At 49.2% G+C, this 16,964-nt stretch overlaps 1 protein-coding gene across 1 annotated transcript in view; it reads left to right on the plus strand.

Moving 5' to 3' along the window:
• Positions 1–5,370: 5,370 nt before the first annotated feature.
• LOC116958070 (uncharacterized) overlaps positions 5,371–16,964 on the plus strand; it is a 49,896-nt gene continuing 38,302 nt past the window's right edge. The window contains exon 1 of the mRNA XM_032980564.2: positions 5,371–6,146. Coding sequence (XP_032836455.2) covers positions 5,371–6,146 — 776 coding nt within the window. The remainder of the gene's footprint in view (positions 6,147–16,964) is intronic.

Consider the following 16,964-nt stretch of genomic DNA (forward strand, 5'->3'; position numbering starts at 1 on the left):
GTGAGTGGGTGGGTGAGTGAGTTGGTGAGTGAGTGGGTAAGTGGGTCAATGAGTTAGTTGGTGGATGAGTGAGTTGGTGAGTGGGTGGGCGAGTGAGTGGGTGAGTGAGTGGTTGAGTGGGTTAATGAGTGAGTTGGTGGATGAGTGAGTGGGTGAGTGAATACGTGGATGAGTGGGTGTGTGAATAGTTGGTTGGGTCAGTGAGTGCGTGAGTGAGTAGGTGGGTGGGTGGGCGAGTGATTAGGTGAGTGGGTGGGCGAGTGAATAGGTGGGTGGGTGAGTAGGTGAGTAAGCGAGTGGGTGAGCGAGTGGGTGGGTAGACGAGTAGGTGAGTCAGTGGTTGGTTGAGTGAGGGGGTGGGCTATTGGCTAGGTAAGTTATTGAGTGGTTGGGTAAGCGAGTGGGTGGGTGAGCGAGTGGCTGGGTGAATGAGTGGGTGAGTGAGTGGGTGGTCATCACACTCACCATCACCCCCACCCCCTCTCATCACACTCACCATCACCCCTCTCATCACACTCACCATCACCCCCTCATCACACTAACCATCACTCCTCTCATCACACTCACCATCACCATCACCCCTCTCATCACACTCACCATCACCCCTCTCATAACACTCACCATCACCCCTCTCATAACACTCACCATCCCCCCTCTCATCACACTCACCGTTACCCCTCTCATCACACTCACCATCACCCCTCTCATCACACTCACCATCACCCCTCTCATCACACTCACCATCACCCCCTCTCATCACACTCACCATCACCCCTCTCATCACACTCACCATCACCCGTCTCATCACATTCACCATCACCCCTCTCATCACACCATCATCATCACTCATCACACTCACCATCACCCCTCTCATCACACTCACCATCACCCCTCTCATCACACTCACCATCACCCCCTCTCATCACACTCACCATCACCCCTCTCATCACACTCACCATCACCCCTCTCATCACACTCACCATCACCCCTCTCATCACACTCACCATCACCCCCCACTCTCTCCCTCTCATCTGGGGGGGTGGAGGGGGCTCTGATTGGGGTCTCCGGCTCCTGCTAAAGACTCCAACGCCCAGGCTCCGTTTCTGCATTGATGGGGCTTGTGGGTGAGTGGGTGGGCGAGTGAGTGGGTGGGTGAGTGAGTTGGTGAGTGAGTGGGTAAGTGGGTCAATGAGTTAGTTGGTGGATGAGTGAGTTGGTGAGTGGGTGGGCGAGTGGCTGGGTGAGCGAGTGGCTGGGTGAGCGAGTGGCTGGGTGAGCGAGTGGCTGGGTGAGCGAGTGGCTGGGTGAGTGAGTGGCTGGGTGAGCGAGTGGCTGGGTGAGCGAGTGGCTGGGTGAGCGTGTGGTAGGGTGAGTGAGTGGGTGAGTGAGTGGCTAAGTGATTGAGTGAGTGAGTGGCAGGGTGAATGAGTGGCTGGGTGCTTGAGTGGCTGAGTGAGTGAGTGGGTGAGTGAGTGGCTAAGTGATTGAGTAGGTGAATGGCAGGGTAAGTGAGTGGCTGGGTGAGTGAGTGAGTGGGTGGCCGGGTAAGTGAGTGAGTGGCTGAGTGAGTGAGTGAGTGACTGGGTGAGTGAGTGGCTGGGTGAGTGAGTGGCTGGGTGAGTTGCTGGCTGAGTGAGTGAGTGGTTGGATGAGTGAGTGAGTTGCTGGCTGAGTGAGTGAGTGGCTGGGTGAGTGGCTGACTGAGTGAGTTAGTGAGTGGCTGGGTGAGTGGCTGGGTGAGTGAGTGGCTGGGTGAGTGAGTGGCTGGGTGAGTTGCTGGCTGAGTGAGTGAGTGGTTGGATGAGTGAGTGAGTGGCTGGGTGAGTGGCTGACTGAGTGAGTTAGTGAGTGGCTGGGTGAGTGAGTGAGTGAGTGGCTGGGTGAGTGAGTGAGTGAGTGGCTGAGTGAGTGAGTGGCTGGGTGAGTGAGTGAGTGAGTGGCTGGGTGAGTGAGTGGGTGGCTGGGTGAGTTGCTAGCTGAGTGAGTGAGTGGCTGGGTGAGTGAATGGGTGGCTGTGTGAGTGAGTGAGTGAGTGGCTGGATGAGTTGCTAGCTGAGTGAGTGAGTGGCTGGTTAAGTGAGTGAGTGGCTGGGTGAGTGGCTGGGTGAGTGAGTGGCTGGGTGAGTGAGTGAGTGAGTTAGTGAGTGAGTGAGTGAGTGGCTGGGTGAGTGAGTAAGTCAGTGGCTGGGTGAGTGAGTGAGTAGCTGGGTGAGTGGCTAGGTGAGTGAGTGAGTGACTGGGTGAGTGAGTGAGTGAGTGGCTGGGTGATTGTGTGAGTGGCTGGATGAGTGAGTGGCTGGGTGAGTGAGTGGCGGGGTGAGTAAGTGAGTGGCTGGGTGAGTGAATGAGTGGCTGGGTGAGTGAGTGGCTGGGTGAGTGAGTGAGTGGCTGGGTGAGTGAGTGGCTGGGTGAGTAAGTGAGTGAGTGGCTGGGTGAGTGAGTAAGTGAGTGGCTGGGTGAGTGAGTGAGTGACTGGGTGAGTGAGTGATTGGCTGGGTGAGTGAGTGAGTGGCTGGGTGAGTGAGTGGCTGGGTGAGAAAGTGAGTGGCTGGGTGAGTGAGTGAGTGAGTGGCTGGGTGAGTAAGTGAGTGGCTGGGTGAGTGGCTGGGTGAGTGAGTGAGTGGCTGGGTGAGTGAGTGAGTGGCTGGGTGAGTGAGTGAGTGGCTGGGTGAGTGAGTGAGTGAGTGGCTGGGTGAGTGAGTGAGTGGCTGGGTGAGTGAGTGAGTGAGTGGCTGGGTGAGTGAGTGAGTGGCTGGGTGAGTGAGTGGCTGGGTGAGTGGCTGGGTGAGTGAGTGAGTGGCTGGGTGAGTGAGTGAGTGGCAGGGTGAGTGGCTGTGTGAGTGAGTGAGTGGCTGGGTGAGTGAGTGAGTGAGTGGCTGGGCGAGTGGCTGACTGAGTGAGTGAGTGCGTGGCTGGGTGAGTGAGTGGCTGGGTGAGTGGCTGGGTGAGTAAGTGAGTGGCTGGGTGAGTGGCTGGGTTAGTGAGTGGCTGGGTGAGTGGCTGGGTTAGTGAGTGGCTGGGTGAGTGAGAGAGTGGCTGGGTGAGTGGCTGGGTGAGTGAGTGAGTGGCTGGGTGAGTGGCTAGGTGAGTGAGTGAGTGGCTGGGTGAATGGCTGGGTGAGTGGCTGGGTGAGTGAGTGAGTGAATAGGTAGTTTGTTTTTTACCCCCTGGCTAGAAAATGCTGTTTGTGATGGACAGGGGTCACTATTTTAAAAAAATCAGAACTACACAGAAGCTCAGTGGGGGCCTACAGCTGGGAACATGCAACATAGTTTAGTTTTAGTGTGAGTCTGTGTGTGTCTCTATGAGTATGGGTCTGTGTGTGTCTCTGTGAGTATGGGTCTCTGTGTGTCTCTATGAGTATGCGTCTGTGTGGGTCTCTATAAGTATGGGTCTGTGTGTGTCTCTATGAGTATGGGTCTGTGTGTGTCTCTATGAGTATGGGTCTGTGTGGGTCTCTATGAGTATGGGTCTGTGTGTGTCTCTATGAGTATGGGTCTGTGTGGGTCTCTATGAGTATGGGTCTGTGTGTGTCTCTATGAGTATGGGTCTCTGTGGGTCTCTATGAGTATGGGTCTGTGTGTGTCTCTATGAGTATGGGTCTCTGTGTGTGTCTCTATGAGTATGGGTCTGTGTGTGTCTCTATGAGTATGGGTCTGTGTGGGTCTCTATGAGTATGGGTCTGTGTGTGTCTCTATGAGTATGGGTCTGTGTGGGTCTCTATGAGTATGGGTCTGTGTGTGTCTCTATGAGTATGGGTCTGTGTGTGTCTCTATGGGTCTCTGTGTGTCTCTATGAGTATGGGTCTGTGTGGGTCTCTATGAGTATGGGTCTCTATGTGTCTCTATGGGTCTCTGTGTGTCTCTATGAGTTTGGGTCTGTGTGTGTCTATGAGTATGGGTCTGTGTGTGTCTCTATGGGTCTGTGTGTGTCTCTATGAGTAAGGGTCTGTGTGTGTCTCTATGAATATGGGTCTGTGTGTGTCTCTATGGGTCTGTGTGAGTCTCTATGAGTATGGGTCTGTGTGTGTCTCTATGAGTATGGGTCTCTGTGGGTCTCTATGAGTATGGGTCTGTGTGTGTCTCTGTGGGTCTCTATGAGTATGGGTCTGTGTGTGTCTCTATGGGTCTGTGTGTGTCTCTATGAGTATGGGTCTGTGTGGGTCTCCATGAGTTTGGGTCTGTGTGTGTCTCTATGGGTCTGTGTGTGTCTCTATGGGTCTGTGTGTGTCTCTATGAGTAAGGGTCTGTGTGTGTCTCTATGAGTATGGGTCTCTATGTGTCTCTATGGGTCTGTGTGTGTCTCTATGAGTATGGGTCTATGTGTCTCTATGAGTATGGGTCTGTGTGTGTCTCTATGAGTATGGGTCTGTGTGGGTCTCTATGAGTATGGGTCTCTGTGTGTCTCTATGAGTCTGTGTGTGTCTCTGTGTGTCTCCGTTTCCTCTTCCGGAAGAATCTTCCAGGAGTTTAAAATGATTCCCCAACGAAACAAGCGGTAGATATCTTCCGGCAGCGACTTCCAGACGACAGAACGTTTCCCAAGGAAACAAACGGAAGAGATCTTCCGGTAGCTACTTCCAGTTAGCAGATTCGTTCCCAAAGAAACACACGGAAGACGTCTTCCGGCAAATTCTTCCAGTTAGCAGATTGTTTCCCAAAGAAACACACGGAAGAAATCTTCCGGCAGATCCTTCCAGTTAGCAGATTGGTTACTAAAGAAATACACGGAAGATATCTTCCGGTAGCTTCTTCCAGTTAGCAGATTGTTTCCCCAAAGAAACTAACGGAAGAGATCTTCCGGCAGAGTCTTCCAGTTAGCAGATTGACTCTAGAAAGAAAAACACGGAAGAGATCTTCCGGCAGAGTCTTCCAGAAGCAGATTGAGTCTCCAAAGAAACACACGGAAGACTTCTTCCGGCAGATACTTCTAATTAGCAGATTGATTCCCCAAAGAAACATACAGAAGATACCTTCCGGCAGAATCTTCCAGAAGAAGAACCGAGTGAAATAAGAAACGGCCGGAAGGGATCTTCCGGAAGAGGTAGCAGCGTCTCGCTCAGGCGGCGGTTGCTAAGGGCAACATCGATTCCTCGTTGCGCCGCCAAAGCGAAAAGTTTCAATCGACTCAATAATCGAATCCCGACCCCGGTGTTGATCGATAATCTATAAGTGAATTGAAAGAAGCTTCGACCCTTGACTAAGACGGGGTGAGGGGGGGGGGAGTTTAGGGGGGCAGAGGATCGATCGACGTCAAAGACAAATCAACAAATGAGGCTGCGCTAACCGATCCACGGTTAGGGCTGCGCGGAATCGATTCGTGCGGCTCTGCAGGCGCTGGATCGAAGAATCGATTCCGATCGACTCTGCGATGGCTTCGCGGGTGGAGGAGGTGGCGGAGGAGGTGGACGAGGTGGAGGTGGACGAGGTGGAGGTGGACGAGGTGGAGGTGGACGAGGTGGAGGCAGTGGTGGACGATGATGAGGTAGTGGTGGAGGAGGTGGACAAGGTGGTGCTGGTGGAGGAAGAGGTGGTGGTGGAGGAAGAGGTGGAGGAGGTGGTGGACGAGGTGGACGAGGTGGAGGTGGACGAGGTGAAGGTGGTGGACAATTTGAAGGTGGACGAGGTGGTGGTGTACAAGGTGGACGAGGTGGTGGACAAGGTGGTGGACAAGGTGTACGAGATGGACGAGGTGGAGGTGGACAAGGTGGACGACGTGGTGGACAAGGTGGACGAGGTGGTGGACAAGGTGTATGAGGTGGACAAGGTGGACGAGGTGGTGGTGGACAAGGTGGACAAGGTGGAGGTGGATGAGGTGGTGTACAAGGTGTACAAGGTGGACAAGGTGTACGAAGTGGACAAGGTGGACGAGGTGGTGGTGGACGAGGTGGACGAGGTGGTGGACGAGGTGGTGGACGAGGTGGACGAGGTGGTGTACAAGGTGGACAAGGAGGTGGACAAGGAGGTGGACGAGGTGGACAAGGAGGGGGACGAGGTGGTGTACAAGGTGTACAAGGTGGACAAGGAGGTGGACGAGGTGGACGAGGTGGACGAGGTGGAGGAGCGAGTTTTTCGCTTCTCGCCGTGCTCAGCGCTGGACGTGACTTTGCAGCCTTCGGCCGAGATGACGGAGCGTCTCATTCAGTGGTGACTAGCACCAGTCACTACCAGTCACTACTAGTCACTACCAGTCACTACTAGTCACTACCAGTCACTACCAGTCACTACTAGTCACCACCAGTCACTACCAGTCACTACCAGTCACTACTAGTCATTACTAGTCACTAGTCACTACCAGTCACTACCAGTCACTACCAGTCACTACTAGTCACTACTAGTCACCACCAGTCACTACCAGTCACTACTAGTCACTACTAGTCACTACTAGTCACCACCAGTCACCACCAGTCACTACCAGTCACTACCAGTCACTACTAGTCACTAGTCACTACTAGTCACTACTAGTCACTACTAGTCACTACTAGTCACTACCAGTCACTACTAGTCACTACTAGTCACTACCAGTCACTAATAGTCATTACTAGTCACTACTAGTCACTACTAGTCACTACTAGTCACTACCAGTCACTACCAGTCACCACCAGTCACTACTAGTCACTACTAGTCACTACCAGTCACTACTAGTCACTACTAGTCACCACTAGTCACTACTAGTCACCACCAGTCACTAGTCACTACTAGTCACTACCAGTCACTACTAGTCACTACTAGTCACCACTAGTCACTACTAGTCACCACCAGTCACTAGTCACCACTAGTCACTACTGGTCACTACTAGTCACCACCAGTCACTACCAGTCACTACTAGTCACTACCAGTCACTACTAGTCACTACTAGTCACCACTAGTCACTACTAGTCACCACCAGTCACTAGTCACTACTAGTCACTACCAGTCACTACTAGTCACTACTAGTCACCACTAGTCACTACTAGTCACCACCAGTCACTAGTCACCACTAGTCACTACTGGTCACTACTAGTCACCACCAGTCACTACCAGTCACTACTAGTCACTAGTCACTACTAGTCACCACCAGTCCTTAGTCACTACTAGTCACTACTGGTCACTACTGGTCACTACTAGTCACTACTAGTCACTACCAGTCACTACTAGTCACTACTAGTCACTACCAGTCACTACTAGTCACTACCAGTAACCACTAGTCACTACCAGTCACTACCAGTCACTACTAGTCACTACTAGTCACTACCAGTCACCACTAGTCACTACCAGTCACTACCAGTCACTACTAGTCACCACCAGTCACTACTAGTCACCACTAGTCACTACCAGTCACTACCAGTCACTACTAGTCACTACCAGTCACTACCAGTCACTACTAGTCACCACCAGTCACTACTAGTCACTACCAGTCACTACCAGTCACTACCAGTCACCACCAGTCACTACTAGTCACTACCAGTCACTACTAGTTACTACTAGTCACTACTAGTCACTACTAGTCACTACCAGTCACTATTAGTCACTACTAGTCACTACCAGTCACTAATAGTCATTACTAGTCACTACTAGTCACTACTAGTCACTACCAGTCACTACCAGTCACCACCAGTCACTACTAGTCACTACTAGTCACTACCAGTCACTACTAGTCACTACTAGTCACCACTAGTCACTACTAGTCACCACCAGTCACTAGTCACTACTAGTCACTACCAGTCACTACTAGTCACTACTAGTCACCACTAGTCACTACTAGTCACCACCAGTCACTAGTCACCACTAGTCACTACTGGTCACTACTAGTCACCACCAGTCACTACCAGTCACTACTAGTCACTACCAGGCACTACTAGTCACTACTAGTCACCACTAGTCACTACTAGTCACCACCAGTCACTAGTCACTACTAGTCACTACCAGTCACTACTAGTCACTACTAGTCACCACTAGTCACTACTAGTCACCACCAGTCACTAGTCACCACTAGTCACTACTAGTCACCACCAGTCACTACTAGTCACTACTAGTCACCACCAGTCACCACTAGTCACTAGTCACCACTAGTCACTACTGGTCACTACTAGTCACTACTAGTCACTACCAGTCACTATCAGTCACTAGTCACTACTAATCACTACCAGTCACTACTAGTCACTACTAGTCACCACTAGTCACTACTAGTCACCACCAGTCACTAGTCACCACTAGTCACTACTAGTCACTACCAGTCACTACCAGTCACTACTAGTCACTACTAGTCACTACCAGTCACTACCAGTCACCACCAGTCACTACTAGTCACTACCAGTCACTACAAGGCACTACTAGTCACTACTAGTCACTACTAGTCACTACTAGTCACTAGTCACTACCAGTCACTACTAGTCACTACTAGTCACTACTAGTCACTACCAGTCACTACTAGTCACTACAAGTCACTAGTCACTACCAGTCACTACTTGTCACTACTAGTCACTACTAGTCACTACTAGTCACTAGTCACCACCAGTCACTACTAGTCACTACTAGTCACTACAAGTCACAACTAGTCACTACTAGTCACTAGTCACTACCAGTCACTACTAGTCACTACTAGTCACTACCAGTCACTAGTCACTACCAGTCACTTCTAGTCACTATTAGTGTTCACTACTAGTCACTACCAGTCACTACTAGTCACCACTAGTCACTACTAGTCTCTACTAGTCACTAGTCACCACATGTCACTAGTCACCACCAGTCACCACCAGTCACTCCTAGTCACTACTAGTCACTACCAGTCACTACTAGTCACTACTAGTCACCACTAGTCACTACTAGTCACCACCAGTCACTAGTCACTACTAGTCACTACCAGTCACTACTAGTCACTACTAGTCACCACTAGTCACTACTAGTCACCACCAGTCACTAGTCACCACTAGTCACTACTGGTCACTACTAGTCACCACCAGTCACTACCAGTCACTACTAGTCACTACCAGTCACTACTAGTCACTACTAGTCACCACTAGTCACTACTAGTCACCACCAGTCACTAGTCACTACTAGTCACTACCAGTCACTACTAGTCACTACTAGTCACCACTAGTCACTACTAGTCACCACCAGTCACTAGTCACCACTAGTCACTACTGGTCACTACTAGTCACCACCAGTCACTACCAGTCACTACTAGTCACTAGTCACTACTAGTCACCACCAGTCCTTAGTCACTACTGGTCACTACTGGTCACTACTAGTCACTACTAGTCACTACCAGTCACTACTAGTCACTACTAGTCACTACCAGTCACTACTAGTCACTACCAGTAACCACTAGTCACTACCAGTCACTACCAGTCACTACTAGTCACTACTAGTCACTACCAGTCACCACTAGTCACTACCAGTCACTACCAGTCACTACTAGTCACCACCAGTCACTACTAGTCACCACTAGTCACTACCAGTCACTACCAGTCACTACTAGTCACTACCAGTCACTACCAGTCACTACTAGTCACCACCAGTCACTACTAGTCACTACTAGTCACTACCAGTCACTACCAGTCACTACCAGTCACCACCAGTCACTACTAGTCACTACCAGTCACTACTAGTTACTACTAGTCACTACTAGTCACTACTAGTCACTACCAGTCACTACTAGTCACTACTAGTCACTACCAGTCACTACCAGTCACTAATAGTCATTACTAGTCACTACTAGTCACTACTAGTCACTACCAGTCACTACCAGTCACCACCAGTCACTACTAGTCACTACTAGTCACTACCAGTCACTACTAGTCACTACTAGTCACCACTAGTCACTACTAGTCACCACCAGTCACTAGTCACTACTAGTCACTACCTGTCACTACTAGTCACTACTAGTCACCACTAGTCACTACTAGTCACCACCAGTCACTAGTCACCACTAGTCACTACTGGTCACTACTAGTCACCACCAGTCACTACCAGTCACTACTAGTCACTACCAGGCACTACTAGTCACTACTAGTCACCACTAGTCACTACTAGTCACCACCAGTCACTAGTCACTACTAGTCACTACCAGTCACTACTAGTCACTACTAGTCACCACTAGTCACTACTAGTCACCACCAGTCACTAGTCACCACTAGTCACTACTAGTCACCACCAGTCACTACTAGTCACTACTAGTCACTACCAGTCACTACCAGTCACTAGTCACTACTAGTCACTACCAGTCACTACTAGTCACTACTAGTCACCACTAGTCACTACTAGTCACCACCAGTCACTAGTCACCACTAGTCACTACTAGTCACTACCAGTCACTACCAGTCACTACTAGTCACTACTAGTCACTACCAGTCACCACCAGTCACTACTAGTCACTACCAGTCACTACAAGGCACTACTAGTCACTACTAGTCACTACTAGTCACTAGTCACTACCAGTCACTACTAGTCACTACTAGTCACTACTAGTCACTACCAGTCACTACTAGTCACTACAAGTCACTAGTCACTACCAGTCATTACTTGTCACTACTAGTCACTACTAGTCACTACTAGTCACTAGTCACCACCAGTCACTACTAGTCACTACTAGTCACTACAAGTCACAACTAGTCACTACTAGTCACTAGTCACTACCAGTCACTACTAGTCACTACTAGTCACTACCAGTCACTAGTCACTACCAGTCACTTCTAGTCACTATTAGTGTTCACTACTAGTCACTACCAGTCACTACTAGTCACCACTAGTCACTACTAGTCTCTACTAGTCACTAGTCACCACCTGTCACTAGTCACCACCAGTCACCACCAGTCACTCCTAGTCACTACTAGTGTTCACTACTAGTCACTAGTCACTACTAGTCACCACCAGTCACTACTAGTCACTACTAGTCGCTACAAGTCACTACAAGTCACCACCAGTCACTAGTCACTACCAGTCACCACCAGTGACCACCAGTCACTACTAGTCACTACTAGTCACTACTAGTCACCACCAGTCACTACTAGTCACTACTAGTCACCACCAGTCACTACTAGTCACTACTAGCCACCACCAGTCACCACTAGTCACTACTAGTCACCACCAGTCACTACTAGTCACTACCAGTCACTACTAGTCACTACTAGTCACTACAAGTCACCATCAGTCACTGGTCACTACCATTCACCACCAGTCACCACCAGTCACTACCAGTCACTACTAGTCACTACTAGTCACCACCAGTCACTACTAGTCACTACTAGTCACCACCAGTCACTACTAGTCACTACTAGCCACCACCAGTCACCACTAGTCACTACTAGCCACCACCAGTCACTACTAGTCACCACCAGTCACCACCAGTCACCACCAGTCACCACTAGTCACTACTAGTCACTACTAGTCACCACTAGTCACTACTAGTCACTACTAGTCACTACCAGTCACTACTAGTCACTAGTCACCACCAGTCACCACCAGTTACTACTAGTCACCACTAGTCACTACCAGTCACTACTAGTCACTACTAGTCTCTACTAGTCACCACCAGTCACCACCAGTCACCACCAGTCACCACTAGTCACTACTAGTCACTACTAGTCACCACTAGTCACTACTAGTCACTACCAGTCACTACCAGTCACTACTAGTCACTAGTCACTACTAGTCACCACTAGTCACTACCAGTCACTACCAGTCACTACTAGTCACTACCAGTCACCACTAGTCACTACCAGTCACTACCAGTCACTACTAGTCACTACTAGTCACTACCAGTCACTATTAGTCACTACCAGTCACTACCAGTCACTACCAGTCACTACTAGTCACCACCAGTCACTACTAGTCACTACCAGTCACTACCAGTCACTACCAGTCACCACCAGTCACTACTAGTCACTACCAGTCACCACCAGTCACCACCAGTCACTACTAGTCACTACTAGTCACTACTAGTCACCACCAGTCACTACTAGTCACCACCAGTCATTACTAGTCACTACTAGCCACCACCAGTCACCACTAGTCACTACTAGTCACCACCAGTCACCACCAGTCACCACCAGTCACTACTAGTCACTACTAGTCACTACAAGTCACCACCAGTCACTAGTCACTACCAGTCACCACCAGTCACCACCAGTCACTACTAGTCGCTACTAGTCACTACTAGTCACCACCAGTCACTACTAGTCACTACTAGTCACCACCAGTCACTACTAGTCACTACTAGCCACCACCAGTCACCACTAGTCACTACTAGTCACCACCAGTCACTACTAGTCACCACCAGTCACCACCAGTCACCACCAGTCACCACTAGTCACTACTAGTCACTACTAGTCACCACTAGTCACTACTAGTCACTACTAGTCACTACCAGTCACTACTAGTCACTAGTCACCACCAGTCACCACCAGTTACTACTAGTCACCACTAGTCACTACCAGTCACTACTAGTCACTACTAGTCTCTACTAGTCACCACCAGTCACCACCAGTCACCACCAGTCACCACCAGTCACCACCAGTCACTACTAGTCACTACTAGTCACCACTAGTCACTACTAGTCACTACCAGTCACTACCAGTCACTACTAGTCACTAGTCACTACTAGTCACCACTAGTCACTACCAGTCACTACTAGTCACTACCAGTCACTACCAGTCACCACTAGTCACTACCAGTCACTACCAGTCACTACTAGTCACTACTAGTCACTACCAGTCACTATTAGTCACTACCAGTCACTACCAGTCACTACCAGTCACTACTAGTCACCACCAGTCACTACTAGTCACTACCAGTCACTACCAGTCACTACCAGTCACCACCAGTCACCACCAGTCACTACTAGTCACTACCAGTCACCACCAGTCACCACCAGTCACTACTAGTCACTACTAGTCACCACCAGTCACTACTAGTCACTACTAGTCACCACCAGTCATTACTAGTCACTACTAGCCACCACCAGTCACCACTAGTCACTACTAGTCACCACCAGTCACCACCAGTCACCACCAGTCACTACTAGTCACTACTAGTCACTACAAGTCACCACCAGTCACTAGTCACTACCAGTCACCACCAGTCACCACCAGTCACTACTAGTCACTACTAGTCACTACTAGTCACCACCAGTCACTACTAGTCACTACTAGTCACCACCAGTCACTACTAGTCACTACTAGCCACCACCAGTCACCACTAGTCACTACTAGTCACCACCAGTCACTACTAGTCACCACCAGTCACCACCAGTCACCACCAGTCACCACTAGTCACTACTAGTCACTACTAGTCACCACTAGTCACTACTAGTCACTACTAGTCACTACCAGTCACTACTAGTCACTAGTCACCACCAGTCACCACCAGTTACTACTAGTCACCACTAGTCACTACCAGTCACTACTAGTCACTACTAGTCTCTACTAGTCACCACCAGTCACCACCAGTCACCACCAGTCACCACTAGTCACTACTAGTCACTACTAGTCACCACTAGTGACTACTAGTCACTACCAGTCACTACCAGTCACTACTAGTCACTAGTCACTACTAGTCACCACTAGTCACTACCAGTCACTACCAGTCACTACTAGTCACTACCAGTCACCACTAGTCACTACCAGTCACTACCAGTCACTACTAGTCACTACTAGTCACTACCAGTCACTACTAGTCACTACCAGTCACTACCAGTCACTACTAGTCACTACCAGTCACTACCAGTCACTACTAGTCACCACCAGTCACTACTAGTCACTACCAGTCACTACCAGTCACTACCAGTCACCACCAGTCACTACTAGTCACTACCAGTCACTACCAGTCACTACAAGGCACTACTAGTCACTACTAGTCACTAGTCACTACCAGTCACTACTAGTCACTACTAGTCACTACTAGTAACTAGTCACTACCAGTCACTACTAGTCACTACTAGTCACTAGTCACTACTAGTCACTACTAGTCACTAGTCACCACCAGTCACTACTAGTCACTACTAGTCACTACTAGTCACTACAAGTCACAACTAGTCACTACTAGTCACTAGTCACTACCAGTCACTACTAGTCACTACTAGTCACTACCAGTCACTAGTCACTACCAGTCACTTCTAGTCACTATTAGTGTTCACTACTAGTCACTACCAGTCACTACTAGTCACCACTAGTCACTACTAGTCTCTACTAGTCACTAGTCACCACCTGTCACTAGTCACCACCAGTCACCACCAGTCACTACTAGTCACTACTAGTGTTCACTACTAGTCACTAGTCACTACTAGTCACCACCAGTCACTACTAGTCACTACTAGTCGCTACAAGTCACTACAAGTCACCACCAGTCACTAGTCACTACTAGTCACCACCAGTGACCACCAGTGACCACCAGTCACCACCCGTCACTACTAGTCACTACTAGTCACTACCAGTCACCACCAGTCACCACCAGTCACTACTAGTCACTACTAGTCACCACCAGTCACTACTAATCACTACTAGTCACCACCAGTCACTACTAGTCACTACTAGTCACCACCAGTCACCACTAGTCACTACTAGTCACTACTAGTCACCACCAGTCACTACTAGTCACCACCAGTCACCACCAGTCACTACTAGTCACTACTAGTCACTACTAGTCACCACTAGTCACTACTAGTCACCACCAGTCACTAGTCACTACTAGTCACTACTAGTCACTACTAGTCACCACTAGTCACTACTAGTCACTACCAGTCACTACCAGTCACTACTAGTCACTACTAGTCACCACCAGTCACTACCAGTCACTACCAGTCACTACTAGTCACTACTAGTCACCACCAGTCACCACCAGTCACTACCAGTCACTACTAGTCACTACCAGTCACTACTAGTCACCACCAGTCACTACTAGTCACTACCAGTCACTACCAGTCACTACCAGTCACCACCAGTCACTACTAGTCACTACCAGTCACTACCAGTCACTACAAGGCACTACTAGTCACTACTAGTCACTAGTCACTACCAGTCACTACTAGTCACTACTAGTAACTAGTCACTACCAGTCACTACTAGTCACTACTAGTCACTAGTCACTACTAGTCACTACTAGTCACTAGTCACCACCAGTCACTACTAGTCACTACTAGTCACTACTAGTCACTACAAGTCACAACTAGTCACTACTAGTCACTAGTCACTACCAGTCACTACTAGTCACTACTAGTCACTACCAGTCACTAGTCACTACCAGTCACTTCTAGTCACTATTAGTGTTCACTACTAGTCACTATCAGTCACTACTAGTCACCACTAGTCACTACTAGTCTCTACTAGTCACTAGTCACCACCTGTCACTAGTCACCACCAGTCACCACCAGTCACTACTAGTCACTACTAGTGTTCACTACTAGTCACTAGTCACTACTAGTCACCACCAGTCACTACTAGTCACTACTAGTCGCTACAAGTCACTACAAGTCACCACCAGTCACTAGTCACTACTAGTCACCACCAGTGACCACCAGTGACCACCAGTCACCACCAGTCACCACCAGTCACTACTAGTCACTACTAGTCACTACCATTCACCACCAGTCACCACCAGTCACTACTAGTCACTACTAGTCACCACCAGTCACTACTAATCACTACTAGTCACCACCAGTCACTACTAGTCACTACTAGTCACCACCAGTCACCACTAGTCACTACTAGTCACTACTAGTCACCACCAGTCACTACTAGTCACCACCAGTCACCACCAGTCACTACTAGTCACTACTAGTCACTACTAGTCACCACCAGTCACTAGTCACTACTAGTCACTACCAGTCACTACCAGTCACTACTAGTCACCACTAGTCACTACTAGTCACCACCAGTCACTAGTCACCACTAGTCACTACTGGTCACTACTAGTCACCACCAGTCACTACCAGTCACTTCTAGTCACTACCAGTCACTACTAGTCACTACTAGTCACCACTAGTCACTACTAGTCACCACCAGTCACTAGTCACTACTAGTCACTACCAGTCACTACTAGTCACCACTAGTCACTACTAGTCACCACCAGTCACTAGTCACCACTAGTCACTACTGGTCACTACTAGTCACCACCAGTCACTACCAGTCACCACTAGTCACTAGTCACTACTAGTCACCACCAGTCCTTAGTCACTACTAGTCACTACTGGTCACTACTAGTCACTACTAGTCACTACCAGTCACTACTAGTCACTACTAGTCACTACCAGTCACTACTAGTCACTACCAGTAACCACTAGTCACTACCAGTCACTACCAGTCACTACTAGTCACTACTAGTCACTACCAGTCACCACTAGTCACTACCAGTCACTACCAGTCACTACTAGTCACCACCAGTCACTACTAGTCACCACTAGTCACTACCAGTCACTACTAGTCACTACCAGTCACTACCAGTCACTACTAGTCACAACCAGTCACTACTAGTCACTACCAGTCACTACCAGTCACTACTAGTCACCACCAGTCACTACTAGTCACTACCAGTCACTACCAGTCACTACCAGTCACCACCAGTCACTACTAGTCACTACCAGTCACTACAAGGCACTACTAGTCACTACTAGTCACTACTAGTCACTAGTCACTACCAGTCACTACTAGTCACTACTAGTCACTACTAGTCACTAGTCACTACCAGTCACTACTTGTCACTACTAGTCACTACTAGTCACTAGTCACCACCAGTCACTACTAGTCACTACTAGTCACTACAAGTCACAACTAGTCACTACTAGTCACTAGTCACTACCAGTCACTACTAGTCACTACTAGTCACTACCAGTCACTAGTCACTACCAGTCACTTCTAGTCACTATTAGTGTTCACTACTAGTCACTACCAGTCACTACTAGTCACCACTAGTCACTACTAGTCTCTACTAGTCACTAGTCCCCACCTGTCACTAGTCACCACCAGTCACTACTAGTCACTACTAGTGTTCACT

This window comes from Petromyzon marinus (genome assembly GCF_048934315.1).
Source record: "Petromyzon marinus isolate PM22_M1 ecotype Great Lakes invasive population chromosome 70 unlocalized genomic scaffold, UKy_Petmar_22M1.pri1.0 chr70_unloc.4, whole genome shotgun sequence".
NCBI lineage: Eukaryota > Metazoa > Chordata > Hyperoartia > Petromyzontiformes > Petromyzontidae > Petromyzon > Petromyzon marinus.